Below are 24,709 nucleotides of genomic sequence, written 5' to 3'. Positions count from 1 at the left end.
CCGTGCTTTCGTACTTTGTTCATTAGGTGGCAGTGTGGAACTGTACCGAACGCCTTCTGGAAGTCGAGGAGTCATCAGTGAATGGATAAGGAAAGGGTAGTATTGATTGTAGTACCAGAAGTTCCCTCCTCCACACACCGTCAGGTGCGTAACTTCTACGCAGCATCATGAGGCAGTGAGTAACAAGAAGAGACGTAACGGGACCAGCTGGCATTCGCGCTGAAATGACAGGTAGCGAGCGGCAGCGCTCAACTCGGGCGCAGTGTGTCATCCTAGGGCGCAGATAAGGGCTCTCGCGTCCTTGCCGCAGGTCCTAACGGCAGCGATAATAGTCGAGGCAGCGGCCGCACGGGCAGCCAGTGTAGCGACCGGCCGCCCACTGGAAGGGTCTCCACACCTCTGCTGGCCATGCGAGATACGGCTGACGGCTGCTCCCAGCGGACTGAAAAGTGAGTTTCCAGCGAGACCAACCTACCTACATTTTCGTCTACGCACAGCCTGCCATCTTACAGTGTGTGCAACACTCATTTGGAGGAAAAAACTTCATATGAACATAAGTTCTATTTCGAATGACTTCCGAGACAGAAAACATTGGAGTGCTTAGAAATATAAGGGCCTAAAACATATAGCCAGCGATGTTGAGATTGTAGCATGTATGCATGCTCCTGACATCTACTGATCTAACGCTGAACCAGTTTCACCTATATCTGTAACCCCATCTTCATATGTGAACAGTCACGAAAAGTTGTATCACCAGTTGCCGGCCGCTGTAGCCGAGCGGATCTAGGTGCTTCAATCCGGAGCCGCACTGCTGCTACGGTCGCGGGTTCGAATCCTGCCTCGAGCATGTATGTGTGTGATGTCCTTAGGTTAGTTAGGTTTAAGTAGTTCTAAATCTAGGGACTGATGACCTCAGATGTTAAGTCACATAGTGCTTAGAGCCATTTGAACCATTTTTTGTATCACCAGTTCCTCGGATCAGTAATTTTTGAGACTATTTCTCGAAGAGAAATGGCTTTCTGGCTAGAACTACTTTATAAATGGATGAAAAACAGTCTCTACCGCAATTAAACCTTTACTTTCAATGGTTACCGGTTTCGGTCAGAATGTTCAAAAATGGTTCAAATGGCTCTGAACGCTATGCGACTTAACTTCTGAGGTCATCAGTCGCCTAGAACTTAGAACTAATTAAACTTAACTAACCTAAGGACATCACACACATCCATGCCCGAGGCAGGATTCGAACCTGCGACCGTAGCGGTCGCTCGGTTCCAGACTGTAGCGCCTAGAATCGCACGGCCACTCCTGCCGGCGGTCAGAATATGACCATCTTCAGAACAAAATGATAGGTAGTGGCGGTGAACGGGACTAGTGTTATGATTCCAAGAACGTAACTGCTCAGTTCACACCCATGGCCTATCATTTTGTTCTGAAGATGGTCACATTCTGACCGAAACCGGTAACCATTGCACATAAATATTTTATTGGGGTCGAGACTGTTATTAATCCATTTTTAAATTTCTCGGATATTCATTTCCTTCAGGGCTCAAAGTACAAATCATAATTTTGTACAAAAAATGGTTCAAATGGCTCTGAGCACTATGGGACTTAACTTCAAAGGTCATCAGTCCCCTAGAACTTAGAACTACTTAAACCTACCTAACCTAAGGACATCACACACATCCAAGCCCGAGGCAGGATTCGAACCTGCGACCGTAGCGGTCGCGCGGTTCCAGACTGTAGCGCCTAGAACCACTCGGCCACATAGGCCGGCCATAATTTTGTTGCTCAGCGCTGCTTAATTGTTATAATTTAGTGTCATGTACGTAGTAGTACTACTTTATAATCGGACGTGTATCGACACTTTTAACTGAACTTCATGCTTACAGACGTACTTAATGAAAATGATGGTAACGAGGAGTTGGAATAGGTCATAATTGTGTGTGTGATGAATTTAGTACCTGTCATTTATGTTGCTAATTTACTTTCACATTAATTACACACTTTAAATCTGTCAGAAGACATTATTGTCGTTAGCCTACAAATGGAAATTTTGTGAATTAAAATAAACAACAAATGTAATCTGATATGTTAATTAATATTTCATAACATAAAGTGGGAACATTATTTTTTTGTGAGAAGTATAGGATGTTGAGACTTGGTTAAAGAAGCATTTCAGACCTATGTGACGGGAGGTTTGTCTACAAACCTCATTTTCAGAAACGTCTGTTTTTCTCAGAACCTTGTTTAACCTGTTTGACGTTTTACTCTAGCCCGTCCTATTTCGTTGCTTTCAATGTCTTTGTTCGGGATGTCTTTCTGCGATTAAACTAGCCCGTTGAACGCGTAGCTGTCCGTGGTGATTTGTGAGTGAGATGCGTGCGAGGTATTGAGGATGCCTCACTGAAATCATCAGTTAACTGTGTTTGTACACGCTCTAGCTTAAATGACACACATCTACACTAACGAAGAATATGCACATATGGTGCATGTCTACGGCTTCTGCGATAGAAGTGCTCCTGTCGCTGTCGGAAAAACCGACGCTTTCCGATACGTCGAATTCCTGATCGTAGAGTGTTTAGCAAAGTTTTCAGCACGCTCTATTAAACAGGCATTCTTCCAAGTTCCCATTTTTCTTCTGAACGTGTAGTTCAAAAATCTGTGCAGGAACAGCAGCACGTTGTTGAAATGAAATGATATTTAAATCAAGACCCTACGCTGTCGACAGGCGTTGATATACAGCAACGCGGAGAATTGAAAATGTGTGCCCCGACCAAGAGTCGAACTCGGGATCTCCTGCTTACATAGCAGACGCTCTATCCATCTGAGCCACCGAGGGCACAGAAGATAGTGCGATTGCAGGGACTTATCCCTTTCACGCTCCCCGTAAGACCCATATCCCCAGCTTAATGTCCACACACTACATTCATAGCGCCCCTGCCCACTACAGTCATTACTCGCGGCAGACAATCTGACCAAGTCCCGTAAGAGTTCGGGCAATGCGCACAGAAGAAGAAGGTCATGGCCGGTTAGCCTGATCTATACATGGGGATGGTATCTGTTCTTTCGGACATGTCCGAAAGAACAAATACCATCTGCATATATTGTTGAAATGATGTAGCGTAGCCCTGCTAACAGCACAGGGCGACTTTCTGTTCGCATCACTGTCCCACGAACAGCTGTTTGACGAACATCACTTGCGATAAACTTGTGTCCGTTTCACATACAACGTGTCCACAGTCTTCACACTGGCGGCAATGCCACACTCCATGAATTTTGTCACTGGTTGAATGAAAGTCGCCGGCCGTGTGGCCGAGCGTTTCTAGGCACTTCAGTCTGGAATCGCGCGACTGCTACGGTCGCAGATTCGAATCCTGCCTCGGGCATGGATGTGTGTGATGTCCTTAGGTTAGTTAGGTTTAAGTAGTTCTAAGTTCTAGGGGATTGATGACCTCAGATATTAAGTCCCATAATGCTCAGAGCCATTTGAACCATTTGATTTTTGAATGAAAGTTGTCATTTGCTTCCACGAATACTGTTCACTGGTGATTCCATGGTCGCACGGAATGTAATCAACAACACGTGTAATAATCATTGATGGTCGCAGGAAAATCCACACAATGCAGTGGAAACGAATTTACCACTTCGTTCTCCGATCAGTGTTTGCTGCGGCATGATCTGTTACGTGCCAATAGGTCCAGTAATTTGAGAAGAGCAAATGATGAAACAGAATTACAGCTTTTTTCTTGTTTTTAGGAAAATTCATTTGTTGACGCTCCTTTGGTCACATGAACTGCATTGTACTTCCAGCACTATGGGACCTCTCCATGTGGGGCATCCCTGTCGCACTTACCCTAAGACCAGTATTACACTATCAAATTTCTTTGTCCGATATCTTTGTCAAAGAAATTTGATGGTGTCATAGGGAACTTTGTCAAATATCGTCAAATATTTGATCAAATCTAGGGCATTGCTGTAGATTTGATCAAAGAAGTCGCTTGTCTTCTGTTCACTGCAATGTGATATATTACCACGTGGAGCGCTAGCATCGCTGCAGCGTTCTGTCGTCTGTAGTGTGTTTATAAACATTGCTGGTAAATACAGTTGGTGTGTACCGACAACTACAAAATTAGTAGAGATGTATGAATCTGATGAGGCGCTTTACAACGTGGGGCACCTGAATACAAAAATAGATTAAGAAGATTGGAGACCTAACCTAACCTAACCTAACCTATCCCTCTCCTGTAGCAAGAAATCGGAGTGTTACAGTGAGCCTGTCTTCTGCGGATATAGCAGTTCTTAAGTGAGTATTGTGCTTTGTGGTATGAGGATACACTTCACTGAGCACATACAGAAATGTATGCTCATCCATTCTTAAGTAATTGATGTACGACCTGACGTCCTCCACTACAAGCTCACGTTGAATGCTTTTATCGTGTCTTCGTAAAACCCACGGCTTCACCCAGGTACGTTTCCTCTTTTTCTCCCGCTTCTCTTCCGCATGTGCACCCAGTACAATTGTGGCACATGCAATGCTGTTGACAACAAGTTGTTGTTGTCAGCCATCTTGAACTTTGACGAAAAATATGATGTCAGTGTAATGCCCTTTTTAGCGCCACGTCAAATATATTTGACAAATGTTTGATCACATCTTTGATCAAATCTTTGACAAAGAAATTTGGTAGTGTAATACCGGCCTAATCGCTGGCTTAGTCATTGTAGTGCAACTAACTGACCACCAAGGTCTCCAGACCTTACGCCATTAGATTTTTGTTTATTGGGTTGGATGAAGTCCGAGTTGTACAAACCAAAGGAGAATACGTGAAATGAACTCCCTGATCGCATCACGGGCGCCGCCTCCTTCGTTACGCAACGTGCAGAGGCCCTTAGACAAACAACACAACAAGTCCTCTCACGAGTGGAGAAACGCACTGAAGTTGACGGTGGGATAGTGGAACGTGTATGATAATCCTCAATGATGAATGTGTTAAAAATGCGTATTTTTCAATTGATACTTCGTAAAACGCATGTTGTAACGTAATTCTCAGGCTCTCCAAATGGTTCAAATGGCTCTGAGCACTATGTGACTTAACATCTGAGGTCATCAGTCCCCTAGAACTTAGAACTACGTAAACCTAACCAATCTAAGGACATCACACACATCCATGCCCGAGGCAGGATTCGAACCTGCGACCGTAGCGGTCGCGCCAGGCTCTCCTGGTAAGGCGTTGTAATATTGAACTATCGGGTTTCTGCCGGTTATTCGCGTCTTTCTTTCACGACATTTCAACTGCGTGACTGGCAGTCATCTTCAGGTGCCGTCTGATACTGATTCCAGCGCGGAACGAGTTCGACATTTATGACTATGTTGTGCTAGGCGCTCAGTCTGCGGTCCACGCCGCGTCAGATGCTCTGTCCGTGGTACCCGCCGACCAATAGCAGCGACTGTAGTGTTTTCTTTTAGCAGCGGCTGTTCCAAAAGCTGTGCCCGTGTTTTGTGGTTATTATCTGTTGTCAGTTTTGCTGTATGGAGTTCTGAATAATGTCGAAGTCGTGCTAGACGTTTTATGTTCAGATTGTCGTCATTTAAGCCATCCAGTGATCTGCGACGTTCTGTCACCGTGGCGTACCGTGTCAGGCGTTCTTCCGAGGTCCGTGCCCACCAGGAACGACTGCAGTGCTACTTTCAGGCCTCTGGTGTTCAAACTGCCGCTCGAGACTCGGTGGAATATGCACAGGTATTGGGTCTGTTGTCTTAGTGACCATTTCACTTGCGTCCATCTTTGCATGTACCGGGCTGTTTTCTCTAACTCCATATTTATACACTACTGGCCATTAAAATTGCTACACCAAGAAGAAATGCGGATAATAAACGTGTATTCATCGGAAAAATACATTCTACTAGAACTGACATGTGATTACATTTTCACAAAAATTGGGTCCATGAATCCTGAGAAATCAGTACCCAGAAAAACCACCTCTGGCCGTAATAACAGCCTTGATAAGCCTGGGCATTGAGTCAAACAGAGCTTGGATAGCGTGTACAGGTACTGCTGAACATGCAAATTCAACACGAAACCACAGTTCATCAAGAGTAGTGACTGGCGTATTGTGACGAGCCAGTTGCTCGGCCACCATTGACCAGACGTTCTCAATTGGTGTGAGATCTGGAGAATGTGCTGGCCATGGCAGCAATCGAACGTTTTCTGTATCCAGAAAGGACCGTACAGGACCGGCAACATGCGGTCGTGCATTATCCTGCTGAAATGTAGGGTTTCGCAGGGATCGAATGAAGGGTAGAGCCACGGGTCGTAACACATCTGAAATGTAACGTCCACTGTTCAAAGTGCCGTCAATACGAACAAGAAGTGCCCGAGACGTGTAACCAATGGCACTCCATACCATCATGCCGGGTGATACGCCAGTGTGGCGATGACGAATACACGCTTCCAATGTGCGTTCACCGCGATGTCGCCAAACACAGGGGCGACCACCATGACACTGTAAACAGAACCTGGATTCATCCGAAAAAAATGACGTTTTGCCATTCGTGCACTCAGGTTCGTCGTTGAGTACACGATCGCAGGCGCTCCTCTCTGTGATGCAGCGTCAAGGGAAACCGCAGCCATGGTATCCGAACTGATAGTCCATACTGCTGCAAATGTCGTCGAACTGTTCGTGCGGATGGTTGTTGTCTTGCAAACGTCCCCATCTGTTGACTCAGGGATCGTGACGTGGCTGCACGATCAGTTACAGCCATGCGGATAAGATGCCTGTCATCTCGACTGCTAGTGATACGAGGCCGTTGGGATCCAGCACGGCGTTCCGTGTTACCTTCCTGAACCCATCGATTCCATATTCTGCTAACAGTCATTGGATCTCGACCAACACGAACAGCAATGTCGCGATACGATAAACCGCAATCGCGATACGCTACAATCCGACCTTTATCAAAGTCGGAAACGTGATGATACGCATTTCTCCTCCTTACACTTGGTATCACAACAACGTTTCACGAGGCAACATCGGTCAACTGCTGTTTGTGTATGAGAAATCGGTTGGAAACGTTCCTCATGTCAGCACGTTGTAGGTGTCGCCACCGGCGCCAACCTTGTGTGAATGCTCTGAAAAGCTAATCATTTGCATATGATAGCATTTTCTTTCTGTCGGTTAAATTTCGCGTCTGTAGCACGTCATCTTCATGGTGTAGCAATTTTAATGGCCAGTAGTGTGTCTCCGTCACCAAATTGTCTGGATCTGACAGAGTTCGTGCCCGGTACACCATTTTTCTGTGCTGGGGTGACAACTGTTGGCTTGCAGGTACAAGCCGTTGTGAGTGGGTTTGCGGCACACACTGTCACTCTAGGTACCATGTGCCTTCCTCTTGACTGGTACATCTAGGAATAGGAGAAGTCCATCCTCCTCCAGTTCCATGGTGAATTTAATGTTACGGTGGTATGGGTTTAAGTGGTCCAAGAAAACATCGAGCTTTTCCATCCCCGCCTGCCGCTGTGGCCAAGCGGTTGTGGCGCTTCAGTCCAGAACCGTGCTGCTGCTACGGTCGCAGGTTTGAATCCAGCCTCGGGCATGGATGTGTGTGATGTCCTTAGGTTAGTCAGGTTTAAGTAGTTCTAAGTTCTAGGGGACTGATGACCTGAGATGTCCATAGTGCTTAGAGCCACTTAAACCATTTTTCCCTCCCGTGGGACCGTATAGCAAAGTTGTCATCCAGGTATGTGAAAAAGCATTTCGGTTGATGTGTTCCGCATATTGTAATATTTTCTAACTGTTGTACAAGCGGAAATGTGTAAAGCTGTCAGTGTACTGAATAATACGAAAGTAAATAACAATGTACATTAATTGTGTTCTATCTCGGAAACCATTCGGAATAGCTCATATGTTCATATAAAGTCTTTAGCTTCAAACGATTGTTCCTATCATATCCCCGAATATTGAATGTTCCTCCTGGGACACCCTGAGTACATAACCAGTTTTTCAGGCACCAACGCAACAGCATAAGGCTTCTCGTTGAAGATGCTGTTGTGTATATGAATGTATCGTAGTTGGACGATCGCAAACAATTGCAGACAGACGTGGACAAAATTTCCATTTAGTACAATGAGCAGCAGCTCTCTTTAAACGTGAATAAATCTTCTGCATACAGGGTGTTACAAAAAGGTACGGCCAAACTTTCAGGAAACATTCCTCACACACAAATAAAGAAAAGATGTTATGTGGACATGTGTTCGGAAACGCTTAATTTCCATGTTAGAGCTTATTTTAGTTTCGTCAGTATGTACTGTACTTCTTCGATTCACCGCCAGTTGGCCCAATTGAAGGAAGGTAATGTTGACTTCGGTGCTTGTGTTGACATGCGACTCATTGCTCTCCAGTACTAGCATCAAGCACATCAGTACGTAGCATCAATAGGTTAGTGTTCATCACGAACGTGGTTTTGCAGTCAGTGTAATGTTTACAAATGCGACTGCCGTCCTGGCCAGCACATTCTCCAGATCTCTCACCAACTGAAAACGTCAGGTCAATGGTGGTCGAGCAACTGGCTCGTCTCAATATGCCAGTCACTACTCTTGATGAACTGTGGTATCGTGTTGAAGCTGCATGGGCAGCTGTACCTGTATACGCCATCCAAGCACTGTTTGGTTCAAAATGGTTCAAATGGCACTGAGCACCATGGGACTTAACATCGGAGGTCATCAGTCCCCTAGAACTTAGAACTACTTAAACCTAACTAACCTAAGGACATCACACACATCCATGCCCGAGGCAGGATTCGAACCAGCGACCGTAGCGGTCGCGCGGTTCCAGACTGTAGCGCCTAGAACCGCTCGGCCACTCCGGCCAGCTGAGTGTGACAAATACAGGCGATAGCCCATGTACAAAATCACTGCAGGGCCAGATGTTGTTTATGTACTAACGCCTGTATATGTCACACTTCCAATACTGATGATTTGCAAATGGACACAGGTGTCCGAAACTAGTCAACATAAAGTAATAAAAAAAAGATACTTCTCAGTTCAGAACCATTCAATTCAATTATAAGACCAGTTGTAAAAATATTTTTCACCTGCAGCATGCTATAAGTTCGTAAATATGTTTTATGTTGTACAGTGACTGTTCGTAAACTATGTGGGGTGTTTGATCGACGTAATGCACTGAATAAGTCAACCACGATGAGATTAATTACTAAATTTGAGAAAATTGATTCGGTTGTGGACATTGAGCCCTAGAGGCGTCCTCGTGCTAATCATTTTGCGGAAAAAAAGCATTTATTTGTTTAACCTGATGGCCCTCTCTTACATCAGAGCAGTATCTATTACATCATAGTGACCTAAGAAAAATACAGTTTTAATATGACAACTAGTATAAAAATGATTTGAGTATCTGAAGTGGTAGTGTGAGTAAATTATGATGACTGTCAACTAATGAAGTTAAATCTGGCAGTACTTGGACTATTACAGCCACTAATAATGATGATGATTATAATAATAACAACAATAAAAATAATTATTGTTATTACTCTGACATTAATAACACTAATGATAGGTGTAGAAAATAGATTTTTTTCTGGTATAGCGAGTTTTGAGAAAAGAATACTGGGAAATGAGTAAGAGCAGGCTGGAAAGAGGGTTGAAAAGATGTAACGAGTGTAACGAGCGCATGTAGGGCAATGGTAATCCTTATACAGGGTGTTACAAAAAGGTACGACCAAACTTTCAGGAAACATTCCTCACACACAAATAAAGATAAGATGTTATGTGGACATGTGTTCGGAAACGCTTAATTTCCATGTTAGAGCTCATTTTAGTTTCGTCAGTATGTACTGTGCTTCTTCGATTCACCGCCAGTTGGCCCAATTGAAGGAAGGTAATGTTGACTTCGGTGCTTGTGTTGACATGCGACTCATTGCTCTACAGTACTAGCATCAAGCACATCAGTACGTAGCATCAACAGGTTAGTGTTCATCACGAACGTGGTTTTGCAGTCAGTGTAATGTTTACAAATGCGGAGTTGGCAGATGCCCGTACGATGTATGGATTAGCACGGGGCAATAGCCGTGGCGCGGTACGTTCGTATCGAGACAGATTTCCAGAACGAAGGAGGACGTTCGAAGCAATTGATCGGCGTCTTAGGGAGCACGAAACATTCCAGCCTATGACTCGCGACTGGGGAAGACCTAGAACGACGAGGACACCTGCAATGGACGAGGCAATTCTTCGTGCAGTTGACGATAACCCTTATGTCAGCGTCAGAGAAATTGCTGCTGTACAAGGCAACGTTGACCACGTCGCTGTATGGAGAGTGCTACGGGAGAACCAGTTGTTTCCGTACCATGTACAGCGTGTGCAGGCACTATCAGCAGCTGATTGGCCTCCACGGGTACACTTCTGCGAATGGTTCATCCAACAATATGTCAATTCTCATTTCAGTGCAAATGTTCTCTTTACGGATGAGGCTTCATTCCAGCGTGATCAGATGTAAATTTTCACAGTCAACATGTGTGGGCTGACGAGAATCCGCACGCACTTGTGCAATCACGTCATCAACACAGATTTTCTGTGAACGTTTGGGCAGGCATTGTTGGTGATGTCTTGTTTGGGCCCCATGTTCTTCCACCTACGCTCAATGGAGCACGTTATCATGATTTCATACGGGATACTCTACCTGTGCTGCTAGAACATGTGCCTTTACAAGTACGACACAACATGTGGTTCATGCACGATGGAGCACCTGCACATTTCAGTCGAAGTGTTCGTACGCTTCTCAACAACAGATTCCGTGACCGATGGATTGGTAGAGGCGGACCAAATCCATGGCCTCCACGCTCTCCTGACCTCATCCTTCTTGACTTTCATTTATGGGGGCATTTGAAAGCTCTTGTCGAGGCAACCCCGGTACCAAATGTAGAGATTCTTCGTGCTCATATTGTGGACGGCTGTGATACAATACGCCATTGTCCAGGGCTGCATCAGCGCATCAGGGATTCCATGCGACGGAGGGTGGATGCATGTATCCTCGCTAACGGAGGACATTTTGAACATTTCCTGTAGCAAAGTGTTTGAAGTCACGCTGGTACGTTCTGCTGCTGTGTGTTTCCATTCCATGATTAATGTGATTTGAAGAGAAGTAATAAAATGAGCTCTAACATGGAAAGTAAGCGTTTCCGGACACATGTCTACGTAACATATTTTCTTTCTTTGTGTGTGACGAATGTTTCCTGAAAGTTTGGCCCTACCTTTTTGTAACACCCTGTAGTTGTGTTAGTCGATTGGTCAACTAGGGAGTTTTATCCAGAGTCGGGTTCCTGACACAGAGATGGGGAAGGTTTCTGAACGATGGAGTAGGACAGATAGGATCTTGCTCTGACGAGAACGGCTATTAATACCGAATTGTTCAGACAAGAGCGTTGAGGTCGAGGAGAGAGAGATATGAGGGGGAGTGTTCATTGATAAGGTAGTAGAGTGGACCGAGGGTGTGGAAATCTCTGCGCTTGTAGACACGCAGCCAGGATAGCTGTGCGTATGATGATGAAATGTTTTGAAATGGTGTAACATCACAGATATGACGAAAACATGCATTGGGTGATAACGAATTCCAGGAGCCGTGCGCTTTCCTCAGAAACGCCATGCAGGATAACATCGCTGTAAACAATAATTGGAGGTATAAATGTTTGTACAAGTTTCTTTTTCCGGTCAAGAGGGCACGGAGAGACGCTGATGCCTCCTTGCAAATTACTGTTGCGTGCCCAGTCCAATTTAGATTTTCATTTTTCATATGTTATTACTCCTAGACTCTCTGCTGAAGGAGAGAAGTTGATATTTGTTCCATTTCGGGTTAAACATGGTAGCGATTCCCGATATTTTGGGATAATGAGCCTAGAATGACCAACCAGTACCGCCTGGGTTTAGGATGAACTGAGCTTTAACCCTATATCTTGCACCCATTTTGATTATGCACACAGGTCGGTATTGAGGTGCTCGTTAGCTGTCTTCACGCTTATTGGTTTTGCACTTAGACACAACTGGAGGGCATCAGCGTAGATGTGGTATTTGCAGCTGTACAGAACTGATGACACATCATTTACGTACAATGAAAAGAGTACAGGACCCTAGGGACGCCTGATGCTACTTACCGCCATTGTGACAGTATGGTGCTGGACATGACACACTGCTGGCAAGATGTCAGGCATGAGCGCAGCCATTGTACTACACTTGGCGAGATATTTAGGCTGCTAAAAGTCATAATAGACAGTGTCAAAGGCTTTGCTGAAGTCCAAGAAGCATATGATAATCGCTTCATGTGCATCCACGGCAAGCTTCAGCTCATATATTACCTATATTAAGGCTGAAGTTGTGCTAGTCTAGCAGGTTGTTTGTAGTTAGGTTCGTTATTAGCTTGTCATGGGCTATCCAGCGTGTTTCAGAAGTGATGGTCAATTTTCAGAATTTGACAGGAAACAAAAATGTCAAGCAAATATAAGCTCTAAAACGCATACCTCAAGAGTTATGAGCAATTCTTGATCTCTGATACTGCGAAACGAATCTCTTCTATTGCACGCTCTTTGCTTTTCCGTATTTTGGGAAGTGTTAGTATGGACCAAAACAAGGAAAAAATGTCCAGTAAACACGTGCTCTAAAAAGCATACCTTAAAAGTTATGAGCACTTGTTCATTAGAAGAGTTGTGTTTCAAAGTAGCAAAGATGAACAAGTGCTCATACCTCTTAAGGTATGCATTTTAGAGCACATGTTTACTGGACCATTTTTTCTTGTTTTGGTCCGTACTAACACTCCCAAAATATGGAAAGCATAGAGCTTGTAGTAGAAAGGATTTGCTCCACAATATCGAAGATCAAGAATTGCTCATAGCTCTTCAGGTTGCGTTTTAGAGCCCATGTTTACTTAACTTTTTTGTTTCGAATGATCATTTCTGTCCTATTCGTGAAAAAATGGTTCAAATGGCTCTGAGCACTATGGGACTCAACTGCTGAGGTCATTAGTCCCCTAGAACTTAGAACTAGTTAAACCTAACTAACCTAAGGACATCACAAACATCCATGCCCGAGGCAGGATTCGAACCTGCGACCGTAGCGGTCTTGCGGTTCCAGACTGCAGCGCCTTTAACCGCACGGCCACTTCGGCCGACCCTATTCGTGAATATTGACATGACTTCTGAAACATCCAGTATATTCTAAGGCATTGAACAGTGCAGGAAGAGTCCATATAGGTAGGTAATCAGAGGATGCTGTGGCAGCGTCCTTTTTGGGTCATGGGTTAACTAGTCACTGTTTCCACGCCTCAAGGAAAACTTCATGGAAAACACTACTTAATCTAACTTAAACTAACTTACGCTAAGGACAAAACACACACCCATACCTGAGGGAGGACTCGAACCTCAACAGGGGGAAGGAGAGGGTGGTGAGGGGGGGGTGGCAGTGAGGGACCCGCATGAACTGTGCCAAGGCGCCGCAAACCGTGCGGCACCTCTGTGGTTACGGAGCGGCTGGAGATATCTGTTATAGTGGGCATCAGTGGGTCAATAGTAAGCTTTATCGTTGGGACTGTGATGCGATCGAGTCCATTAGATGCTGATCTGATAACCATCATGGCTTTTTTGACGGTGTTGGAAGTAACATGCTTTACATAGAATTAAGTAATGTACGACACTCTGTTTCGTTTGTGTTTCAGTTGTAGTTGTGGGTAACGTGAAGTAACGGTTCATTGGCTGGGAGAATGGGATCAGTTGCAGGTTTTATTTTGCCTATACCAAGACCACGCAGGGTTTTTTCTGTTGTCGATTAACGTATGGGCATGCGTAAGTTTTACATTTCTCACTGCTTGACTGATTCTTTTCCGAATCGGCTTCTAAACAACATGATTTTCAGGCGTGAGGCGCTGTATGTATGCCCGCCCTGCGACGCCTCTGAGATTCAATAGGCAAAGTGAGTGATAGTGTTGCTGTAAGTACGGTAAACCTATTCGCCGACGTTCGCAAGAATTGAATATCCCCAGAACCAGCATGCAACGAATTGTGACATAAGTTCTGCACCTTTGGGCGTGTAAAATCCAACCGGGGTAAGAAGTGAAGCCAAACCATCAGGAAGAGCGCCTATTGAGTGCTTACGAAACAAAGAGCGGAAAAGAGTTTCATCAAGCAAATAAAGCTCACCGATGAGACGCGCTTTCAACATCTACATCTACATTTACACCTCCATAGATACTCCACAAGCTACCGAATGGTGCATGGCGGAGCACACCCTGTACCACTACTTGTAATTTCCTTTCCTGTTCCACTCGCAAATAGAGCCAGGGAAAAACGACTGTCTGTATGCCCCAGTATGAGCCCTGATTTCTCGTATCGTATATTCTACATTTACACCTACATGATTACTCTGCAATTCGCATTTAAGTGCTTGGCAGAGGGTTCATCGAACCACAATCACACTATCTCTCTACCATTCCACTCCCGAACAGCGCGCGGGAAAAACGAACACCTAAACCTTTCTGTTCGAGCTCTGATTTCTCTTATTTTATTTTGATGATCATTCCTACCTATGTAGGTTGGGCTCAACAAAATATTTTCGCATTCGGAAGAGAAAGTTGGTGACTGAAATTTCGTAAATAGACTCGCCGCGACGAAAAACGTCTTTGCTTTAATGACTTCCATCCCAACTCGCATATCATATCTGCCACACTCTCTCCCCTATTACGTGATAATACAAAACGAGCTGCCCTTTTTTGCACCCTTTCGATGTCCTCCGTCAATCCCACCTGGTAAGGATCCCACACCGCGCAGCTATATTGTAACAGAGGACGAACGAGTGTAGTGTAAGCTGTCTCTTTAGTGGACTTGTTGCATCTTCTAAGTGTCTTGCCAATGAAAGGCAACATTTGGCTCGCCTTCCCCACAATATTATCTATGTGGTCTTTCCAGTTGAAGTTGTTCGTAAATTTAACACCCAGGTTCTTCGTTGAATTGACAGCCTTAAGAATTGTACTATTTATCGAGTAATCGAATTCCAACGGATTTCTTTTGGAACTCATGTGGATCACCTCACACTTTTCGTTATTTAGCGTCAACTGCCACCTGCCACACCATACAGCAATCTTTTCTAAATCGCTTTGCAACTGATACTGGTCTTCGGTTGACCTTACTAGACAGTAAATTACAGCATCATCTGCGAACAACCTAAGAGAACTGCTCAGATTGTCACCCAGATGATTTATATAGATCAGGAACAGCAGAGGTCGCAGGACCCTTCCCTAGGGAACACCTGATATCACTTCAGTTTTACTCGATGATTTGCCGTCTATTACTACGAACTGCGACCTTCCTGACAGGAAATCACGAATCCAGTCGCACAACTGAGACGATACCCCGTAGGCCCGCAGCTCGATTAGAAGTTGCTTGTGAGGAACGGTGTCAAAAGCTTTCCGGAAATCTAGAAATACGGAATCAACTTGAGATCCCCTGTCGATAGCGGCCATTACTTCGTGCGAATAAAGAGCTAGCTGCGTTGCACAAGAACGACGTTTTCTGAAACCATGCTGATTACGTATCAATAGATCGTTCCCTTCGAGGTGATTCATAATGTTTGAATACAGTATATGCTCCAAAACCCTACTGCAAACCGACGTCAATGATATAGGTCTGTAGTTCGATGGATTACTCCTACTACCCTTCTTAAACACTGGTGCGACGTGCACAATTTTCCAATCTGTAGGTACAGATCTATCGGTGAGCGAGCGGTTGTATACTGTATGATTGCTAAGTAGGTTGGTTGGTTGGTTGGTTGGTTTGGGGAAGGAGACCAGACAGCGTGGTCATCGGTCTCATCGGATTAGGGAAGGATGGTGAAGGAAGTCGGCCGTGCCCTTTCAGAGGAACCATCCCGGCATTTGCCTGGAGTGATTTAGGGAAATCACGGAAAACCTAAATCAGGATGGCCGGACGCGGGATTGAACCGTCGCCCTCCCGAATGCGAGTGCTAAGTAGGGACCTATTGTATCAGCGTAATCTGAAAGGAACCTAATCGGTATACAATCTGGCCCTGAAGACTTGCCCGTATCAAGCGATTTGAGTTGCTTCGCAACCCCTAAGGTATCTACTTCTAAGAAACTCATGCTAGCAGCTGTTCTTGTTTCAAATTCTGGAATATTCCATTCGTCTTCCCTGGTGAAGGAATTTCGGAAAACTGCGTCCAGTAACTGCGCTTTAGCGGCACAGTCGTCGGTAACAGTACCATCGGCACTGCGCAGTGAAGGTATTGACTGCGTCTTGCCGCTTGTGTACTTTATGTGGTGTCACCGCCAGACACCACACTTGCTAGGTGGTAGCCTTTAAATCGGCCGCGGTCCATTAATATACGCCGGACCCGCGTGTCGCCAATGTCAGTAATTGCAGACCGAGCGCCACCACACGGCAGGTCTAGAGAGACGTCCTGGCACTCGCCCCAGTTGTACAGCCGACGTTCATAGCAATGGTTCACTGACAAATACGCTCTCATTTGCCGAGACGATAGTTAGCATAGCCTTCAGCTACATTTGCTACGACCTAGCAAGGCGCCGTATTCAATTGATATTTATTATGTGAAGCATGTATCATCAAGAGAGATGTTCTACAATTGTGGATTAAAGTTAAGTATTACATCAACTACGTACTTTATTTGCAATTCTCAAGATATTGTCCTGTTCCAGACCTCACGCCAGTCAGCGTGTAATTAAACGCGTGCATTTCGGCCTCCTCTAGCAACCCAGTGTTGGCGCTTCTGCCAACACTACACTTTACATACAGCCAGAATGTCTTCGGATTTTCTACCAGATTTCGAGACAATGTTTCGTTGTGGAACCTATTAAAGGCATCTCGCACTGAAGTCCGTGCCAAATTTCGCGCGTCTGTAAATTTTAGCCAGTCTTCGGGATTTCGCGTTTATCTGAACTTCGCATGCTTTTTCCGTTGCCTCTGCAACAGCGTTCAGACCTGTTTTGTGTACCATGGGGATTCAGTTCCATCTCTTACCAATTTATGAGGTTCCTTACGCGCAATGTATGTTGGCGGCAGTAGAATCGTTCGGCAGCCACCTTCAAATGGAGGTTCTCTAAATTTTCTCAATAGTTTTTCTCGAAAAGAACGTCGTCTTCCCTCCAGGGATTCCCATTTGAATTCTCGAAGCATCTCCGTAACACTTACGTGTTGTTGGAACCTACAGGTAACAAGTCTAGCAGCCCGCCTTTGAACTGTTTCGATGTCTTCCTTCAATCCGACCTGGTACGGATCCCAAACACTCGAGTAGCACTAAAGAACAGGTCGCACCAGCTTCCTTTACAGGTGAACCACTCTTTCCTAAAGTTCTGCCAACAAACCGAAGTCGACCATTTGTCTTTCCGAGCATACACATTAGTGCTTCTTATTGCGAGACACATTACGTTTTATAGATTTAGCTTGCTTTATAACTTCTTTCATGGACTTAATTCTTTGTTCCAGTCGAACATTTTTAATCTTCAAACTAACCAATTCTTTCTTCAGTGCTTGAATTTGCTGGTCTTTAAGTGAAATTAGCGGATCAGTAAAAACGTCTGTGTTGCTGGATTTGTCCAGCTTACTTTCCTTTGGAGAAAAACTTTTCAACGTTGAGAGAATGCTCGTTCCACCTCGTATCACTTCGCAACGTTATGCCCAAATATTTAAACGACTTGACTGTGTCAAGCAGTACACTTGCAATACTGCATACGAACATTATAGTTTTGATCGTCCTACTCACACGTATTACCTTACATTTTTCCGCATTTAGGGCTAGCTACCATTCATCACATCAACTGCAAATTTTGTCTAAGTCGTCTTGTATCTTCCTACAGTCACTCAACTTCGACACCTTACCGCACACCACGGCATCATCAGCAAACAACCGCAGATTGCTGTCCACCCTGTCCGCCAAATCATTTATGTATACAGAAAACAACAGCGGTCCTACCACGCTTCCCTGGGGCACTCCTGGCAATACCCTTGTGTCTGAAGAACACTCGCCGTCGAGAACGACACATACTAAGTTCTGTTATATAAGAAGTCTTAGAGCCACCCACATATCTGTGAATTTATTCCATATGCTCACTGCTTTCTGTTGAATGTCTCTGAAAACAAACAAAACTGCAAAATTTTGGCTCAGGAAACTTTCGAGTAATTATGGAGAAGTTATTACATCCACAACGAGTAACTGTGTTGTGTGGCATTTGGGCTGAGGGCGTAATAACATTGGACCATACTCCTTCGAAGATGACACCGGAAACGTACAGGGTGTTTCAAAAATGACCGGTATATTTGAAACGGCAATAAAAACTAAACGAGCAGCGATAGAAATACACCGTTTGTTGCAATATGCTTGGGACAACAGTACATTTTCAGGCGGACAAACTTTCGAAATTACAGTAGCTACAATTTTCAACAACAGATGGCGCTGCAAGTGATGTGAAAGATATAGAAGACAACGCAGTCTGTGGGTGCGCCATTCTGTACGTCGTCTTTCTGCTGTAAGCGTGTGCTGTCCACAACGTGCAAGTGTGCTGTAGACAACATGGTTTATTCCTTAGAACAGAGGATTTTTCTGGTGTTGGAATTCCACCGCCTAGAACACAGTGTTGTTGCAACAAGACGAAGTTTTCAACGGAGGTTTAATGTAACCAAAGGACCGAAAAGCGATACAATAAAGGATCTGTTTGAAAAATTTCAACGGACTGGGAACGTGACGGATGAACGTGCTGAAAAGGTAGGGTGACAGTGTACGGCAACCACAGAGGGCAACGCGCAGCTAGTGCAGCAGGTGATCCGACAGCGGCCTCGGGTTTCCGTTCGCCGTGTTGCAGCTGCGGTCCAAATGACGCCAACGTCCACGTATCGTCTCATGCGCCAGAGTTTACACCTCTATCCATACAAAATTCAAACGCGGCAACCCCTCAGCGCCGCTACCATTGCTGCACGAGAGACATTCGCTAACGATATAGTGCACAGGGTTGATGACGGCGATATGCATGTGGGCAGCATTTGGTTTACTGACGAAGCTTATTTTTACCTGGACGGCTTCGTCAATAAACAGAACTGGCGCATATGGGGAACCGAAAAGCCCCATGTTGCAGTCCCATCGTCCCTGCATCCTCAAAAAGTACTGGTCTGGGCCGCCATTTCTTCCAAAGGAATCATTGGCCCATTTTTCAGATCCGAAACGATTACTGCATCACGCTATCTGGACATTCTTCGTGAATTTGTGGCGGTACAAACTGCCTTAGACGACACTGCGAACACCTCGTGGTTTATGCAAGATGGTGCCCGGCCACATCGCACGGCCGACGTCCTGAATGAATATTTCGATAATCGTGTGATTGCTTTGGGCTATCCGAAACATACAGGAGGCGGCGTGGATTGGCCTCCCTATTCGCCAGACATGAACCCCTGTGACTTCTTTCTGTGGGGACACTTGAAAGACCAGGTGTACCGCCAGAATCCAGAAACAATTGAACAGCTGAAGCAGTACATCTCATCTGCATGTGAAGCCATTCCGCCAGACACGTTCTCAAAGGTTTCGGGTAATTTCATTCAGAGACTACGCCATATTATTGCTACGCATGGAGGATATGTGGAAAATATCGTACTATAGAGTTTCCCAGACCGCAGCGCCATCTGTTGTTGAAAATTGTAACTACTGTAATTTCGAAAGTTTTCCGCCTGAAAATGTACTGTTGTCCCAAGCATATTGCAACAAACGGTGTATTTCTATCGCTGCTCGTTTAGTTTTTATTGCCGTTTCAAATATACCGGTCATTTTTGAAACACCCTGTATGAACAGTGTACGGCGAAAGCTACAGGAGTATGTTAAGAGAGTTTTCTGATCTACATCTTGCGAATGCTGTTTTTAGCAAGATGGCCCAACCTGTCAGACATCGACTGCAGCAATGAATTTGTTACTAGAATTTTTCTCTGGTCGGGTGATGTCCTGGGATGTCTTGATCACAAATCTTTTTCATTTCACAAAGAATACATCATTCAACACTGGAATGTCATTCAATAACGGAAGGTCGAGGTTATCAATAATCTTCCGACAGACACGAAGTATTGCACTGTATCAGGAGGCGGGACGTGGATCAAAAGTGTGTATGTGTAGGAGATAGTTTTGGACCAATAACGACGCACATGGATTCGTTAAGTAGTGCAATTATAGTTTTCACATATGGGCTGTTAAGGTAAACAGATGCACAGTGCTACAGAGCTTATGAAGAACGTTATTTGTGCTTTTAAGCTTAGCAGGTGCTCGCGTCAAGTGCTCCAATCGTGATGTTAAAAAACACTCACTTCGAGGAAAATATCTCCAGCCGTGCTACAGAGGAAGCCAGATCATCCCAAAGATCTCCTGGCCGAAATGAATTTGTCATACGACACGGACTCAAGTGCTTCGATTTCAGGCCCTCCAGACACAAAACTTGCTGTTGATGGAGGCATCAGTAATTCGAAGCTCAGTGGACGTGCCAATCGGCATCTCGTGTGCCAATGTGTTAAGATGATCCCACAGCAAAAAAACGAACGGTCAGGTGGCATAATTTATGGAGAAACAGATGAGACCATCTCAGTGGTCAGTCTCGGGCGGTCCAACCGTTCCCACATCTGTCGCTGAGGAGCTGGAGAACTATCAGACTCGTTTGCGCAGCGAGTCTGTCATGTTAGCACTCCGTAAGCTGCTGTGTGTCAACATCGGCATCATCAAATGGAACGGCCAGCACATATTGATAAAGACGGACATTCAAGCGGAGCGGCAAATTGTACAGTCCAGATCCTCGCCGCCATTGCCGGCCTATACGATAACAGCAAGCGTCACTCGTTCAGCTATTCATGCTTGTTTAGGTCGCTCCGGACTTGAATGTTGTGTCAGCTGATAACAGCATGTGTAAGTAGGCTGTTTAGGTTTTTATGTTGGTAGCGCCACGTAGCGCTCTGTATGAAAATCACTGGCTGTGCTGTGCAGTCTGTGGCTGGTTGGACTCATTGTCGGAACATTCGCTATTGTAGTGTTGGGCAGTTGGATGTGAACAGCGCGTAGCGTTGCGCAGTTGGAGGTGAGCCGCCAGCAGTGGTGGATGTGGGGAGAGAGATGTCAGAATTTTGAGAACGGACGATCTGGACGTGTGTCAGTCAGAAAAAGAAAATTTGTAAGACTGGATGTTATGAAATGATATATATAATATGCCTTTTGAACACTATTTAGGTAAATACATTGTTTGTTCTCTATCAAAATCTTTCATATGCTACCAATGATTATCAGTATTTAGTGCCTTCAGTAGTTAGAATCTTTCATTTAGCTGGCAGTATTGGTCCTCGCTGTATTGCAGTAGTTTGAGTAACGAAGATTTTTGTGAGGTAAGTGATTCATGAAAGGTGTAGGTTATTGTTAGTCAGGGCCATTCTTTTGTAAGGATTATTTAAAGTCAGATTGCGTTGCGCTCCACACAAAAAAAAGTGTGTGTAAAACAAATAATGTAAGAGGTTTACCAGCACAGTAATAAATAATTTTCCAAAGGGGAAGTTTCACATGGATCGCAGAAACAGCTTCGTCTGTAATCAGAATGCAGCGAGCCACGCGAGGTTCGTGTACGGCTCGGCGCATAAGGCAGTGCGCGAAATTTACTCTTGGTTGGAAGCCAGCCGATTGTAAACTTGGCACCGTTTCTTGCCGAACCCTTGACACACTTCGACACCTTGCAGAACTTGTACGAACGCTTTCACGTGTACTACTTTACAGCGTATCGACGGCGTATTCCAACACTTCTACCTCAACCCATTCTGTTCTCGGTTTACTTTGCACGCTGCTGCCTTTTTTCCCTCGCGGTGGTTTTTACGGTCCCCGGATAACGTGTATTCAGGGATGTGTGCATCTGATGACCAGCTTGCCATGTTTGGAAATGTCTGTTTGTACAGGTGGTCCATTGATAATGACCGGGCCAAATATCTCCCTAATTAAGCATCAAACGAAAAAACTACAAAGAACGAAACTCGTCTAGCTTGAAGGGGGAAACCAGATGGCGCTATGGTTGACGTTTCACATGTGGCTGAACACTTCCTGTTTCCTTAAATAACGTAACTATCCGGCGAACGGTCAGGACACTTGGGTGATGTCCTGCATACCGAACAGCATACGTAACACACGCCCGTTCGGCATTTTGATCAGAATAGCTATACATCAACACGATATCGACCTCTTCCGCAATTGGTAAACGGTTCATTTTAACACGAAGCAAATACCGTCCGCACTGGCGGAATGTTACGTGGTACCACGTACTTATACGTTTGTGACTATTACAGCGCCATCTATCACAAAGCGAAAAAAGTGGTCCAACTAAAACATTCATATTTTTTTCCGTACTACACGAATATGTAATAAAAATGGGGGCTCCTATTAAAAAAACGCAGTTGATACCCGTTTGACCTATGGCAGCGCCATCTAGTGGTCCAACCATACCGCCATCTGGTTTCCCCCTTCAAGCTAGACAAGTTTCTTTCTTTGTAGTTTTTTCGTTTGACACTTATTTCGTGAGATATTTGGCCCGGTCACAATGAATGGACCGCCCTGAATAGGTGTTGTGTTGCTGTTTAATCATTTCCCGCGCACTCACACGATTTTTCGGCGTAAATGTGTCCCCTTACGCTGTGAATCAACGTGCCACGCACGAAGGCGATACGAAAAGATACATACGCACAGAAGGTAATTAAGGTAATACTTAATGATACGAAAGGAAATAACAGAAATGTGTGTGAATTCCCAAGGGACCAAACTGCTGAGGTCATGGGTCCCTAGACTTATACACTACTTAAACTAACTTATGCTAAGAAGAACACACACCCACGCCCAAGCGAGGACTCGAACCTCCGGTGGGAAGGGTCGCGCATTCCGTGACATGCCACCTCAAACCCCGCGGCCACTCCGCGCGGCAGTGAAATAACATTTTTATTCAAAGACAGTCCGCCGCCCCAATAGCTGAGTGGTCGGCGTGACGGATTGCCGTCCTACGAACGCGGGTTCGACTCCCGACTGGGTCGGGGATTTTCTCCGCTGGGTGTCGTGTTGTCTTCATCATCATTTCATTCCCATCCGGCGCGCAGGTCGCCAATGTGGCGTCGAATGTAATAAGACCTGCACCAAAGAACCCGGGCCTTCCTTGTAAGAGGCCTCCCGGCCTATGACTCCAAACGCTCATTTCCATTTTTTATTCAAAGGCAGTAACTACACTGAAGTCATGGCGACTTAGGACGGTCCCCTGGCCGCTACAGGTGGGACTTGGTTCGCAGTAAGTTGTGTGATCACCACAGACAGCAATGCACCCTGTGCAAAGTGTTCCCACGTCGGCCATAAGGTCGGTAAGGGGTTAGAGTGGCAGAGCGTTCCATTGCTCCACCAGCAGGTTGTCAGCTGCTGATTGGTCGTCGGTGCATGTCAACGTGCTGCAATCCCTGCAGACTTCTGCTTCAAACTGAGCTCCGATGACCATCGAAGACAACTGGAGACACCTCGGACAATGGTGGGATACCAACCTGCCTGTTGCCCGCCAAACCACACAACATCCAGGAGTGATGATTTGGGATGTCATTTCATTTCATAGCAGGACCCATTTGGTTGTCTTCCGCGGTACCCTTACAGCGCAGCAGTACGTCGACGATATTCTAACCCCCCGTTTTGTTGTCCTTCATGGCAAACCGTCCTGGTCATACATTTCAGCAAGATAATATCCGCCCCCACACGGCGAGAGTTTCTACTGTTTGTCTTCGTGCTTGTCAAGCAAATGGTTCAAATGGCCCTGAGCCATTAACATCTGAGGTCATCAGTCCCCTAGAACTTAGAACTACTTAAACCTAACTAACCTAAGAACATCACACACATCCATGCCCGAGGCAGGATTCGAACCTTCGACCGTGGCGGTCAAGCGGTTCCAGACTGAAGCTCCTAGAACCGCTCCACCACACCTGCCGGACGCCTGTCAAGCAAGATCTCTGGATCTTTCCCCGACTGAGAACGTTTCTAACGTTATGGGCAGGGCCTCCAACCAGCTCGGAATTTTAACGATCTATCGCACCAACCGGACAGAATTTGTCACAATATCCCTCAGAAGGACATCCAACTCCGTCAATCAATGGCAAGCCGAATAGCTACCTGTTTAAGGGCCGGAGATGGACAAACACGTTATTGACTTGCTCAATTTGTGAAGCTCGTTCTTTTGAATAAATTATCCAATTTTTCTGAAACTGTAATCATTGTTTGCCTGTACAAGTACATCTACCGATTTCCGTCCCATTATTATAATTCCTTCGTGCTGCTTTTTTCTTCTTAGAGTATATTCCGTTCTTCGGCGAGTCCGCGGAGAACATATTCGTTTCTAAACCTATCACTCCATTTAATTTTCAAAATTCAGCACTTCATCTTGCAACGCCATTGGCGGTTCAGTATGAAATAACAATTTTAGATTAGAAATTAATCGCCAGTCGGGATCAATTCGTTGCTGCCTAACCAGCAGAGGAGAAGTACATGACCTCGATTTGAATATGGCTCATCTGAATAAGAGGAATCTTATCAAACACCATTGCTTTAAGCCCTTCTGGAAGCACTGAGTAATCATGACACACCGTAATTTAGCATAGACATACCTGCGAAAAATAGTGAATCAG

General features: G+C 45.2%; 1 protein-coding gene across 1 annotated transcript in view; it reads left to right on the top strand.

Moving 5' to 3' along the window:
* Nucleotides 1–383: 383 nt before the first annotated feature.
* The window catches only part of LOC124596237, a 214,157-nt gene continuing 189,831 nt past the window's right edge, over nt 384–24,709 (top strand). Inside the window, exon 1 of the mRNA XM_047135301.1 lies at nt 384–449. Within this exon, the coding sequence (XP_046991257.1) occupies nt 409–449 (41 nt within the window). The 5' untranslated portion in view covers nt 384–408. The remainder of the gene's footprint in view (nt 450–24,709) is intronic.

This window comes from Schistocerca americana, chromosome 2 (assembly GCF_021461395.2).
Source record: "Schistocerca americana isolate TAMUIC-IGC-003095 chromosome 2, iqSchAmer2.1, whole genome shotgun sequence".
Classification (NCBI taxonomy): Eukaryota; Metazoa; Arthropoda; class Insecta; order Orthoptera; family Acrididae; genus Schistocerca; species Schistocerca americana.
Note: the sequence above shows the minus strand (reverse complement) of the source record. Positions and strands in the feature narration are given on the sequence as shown.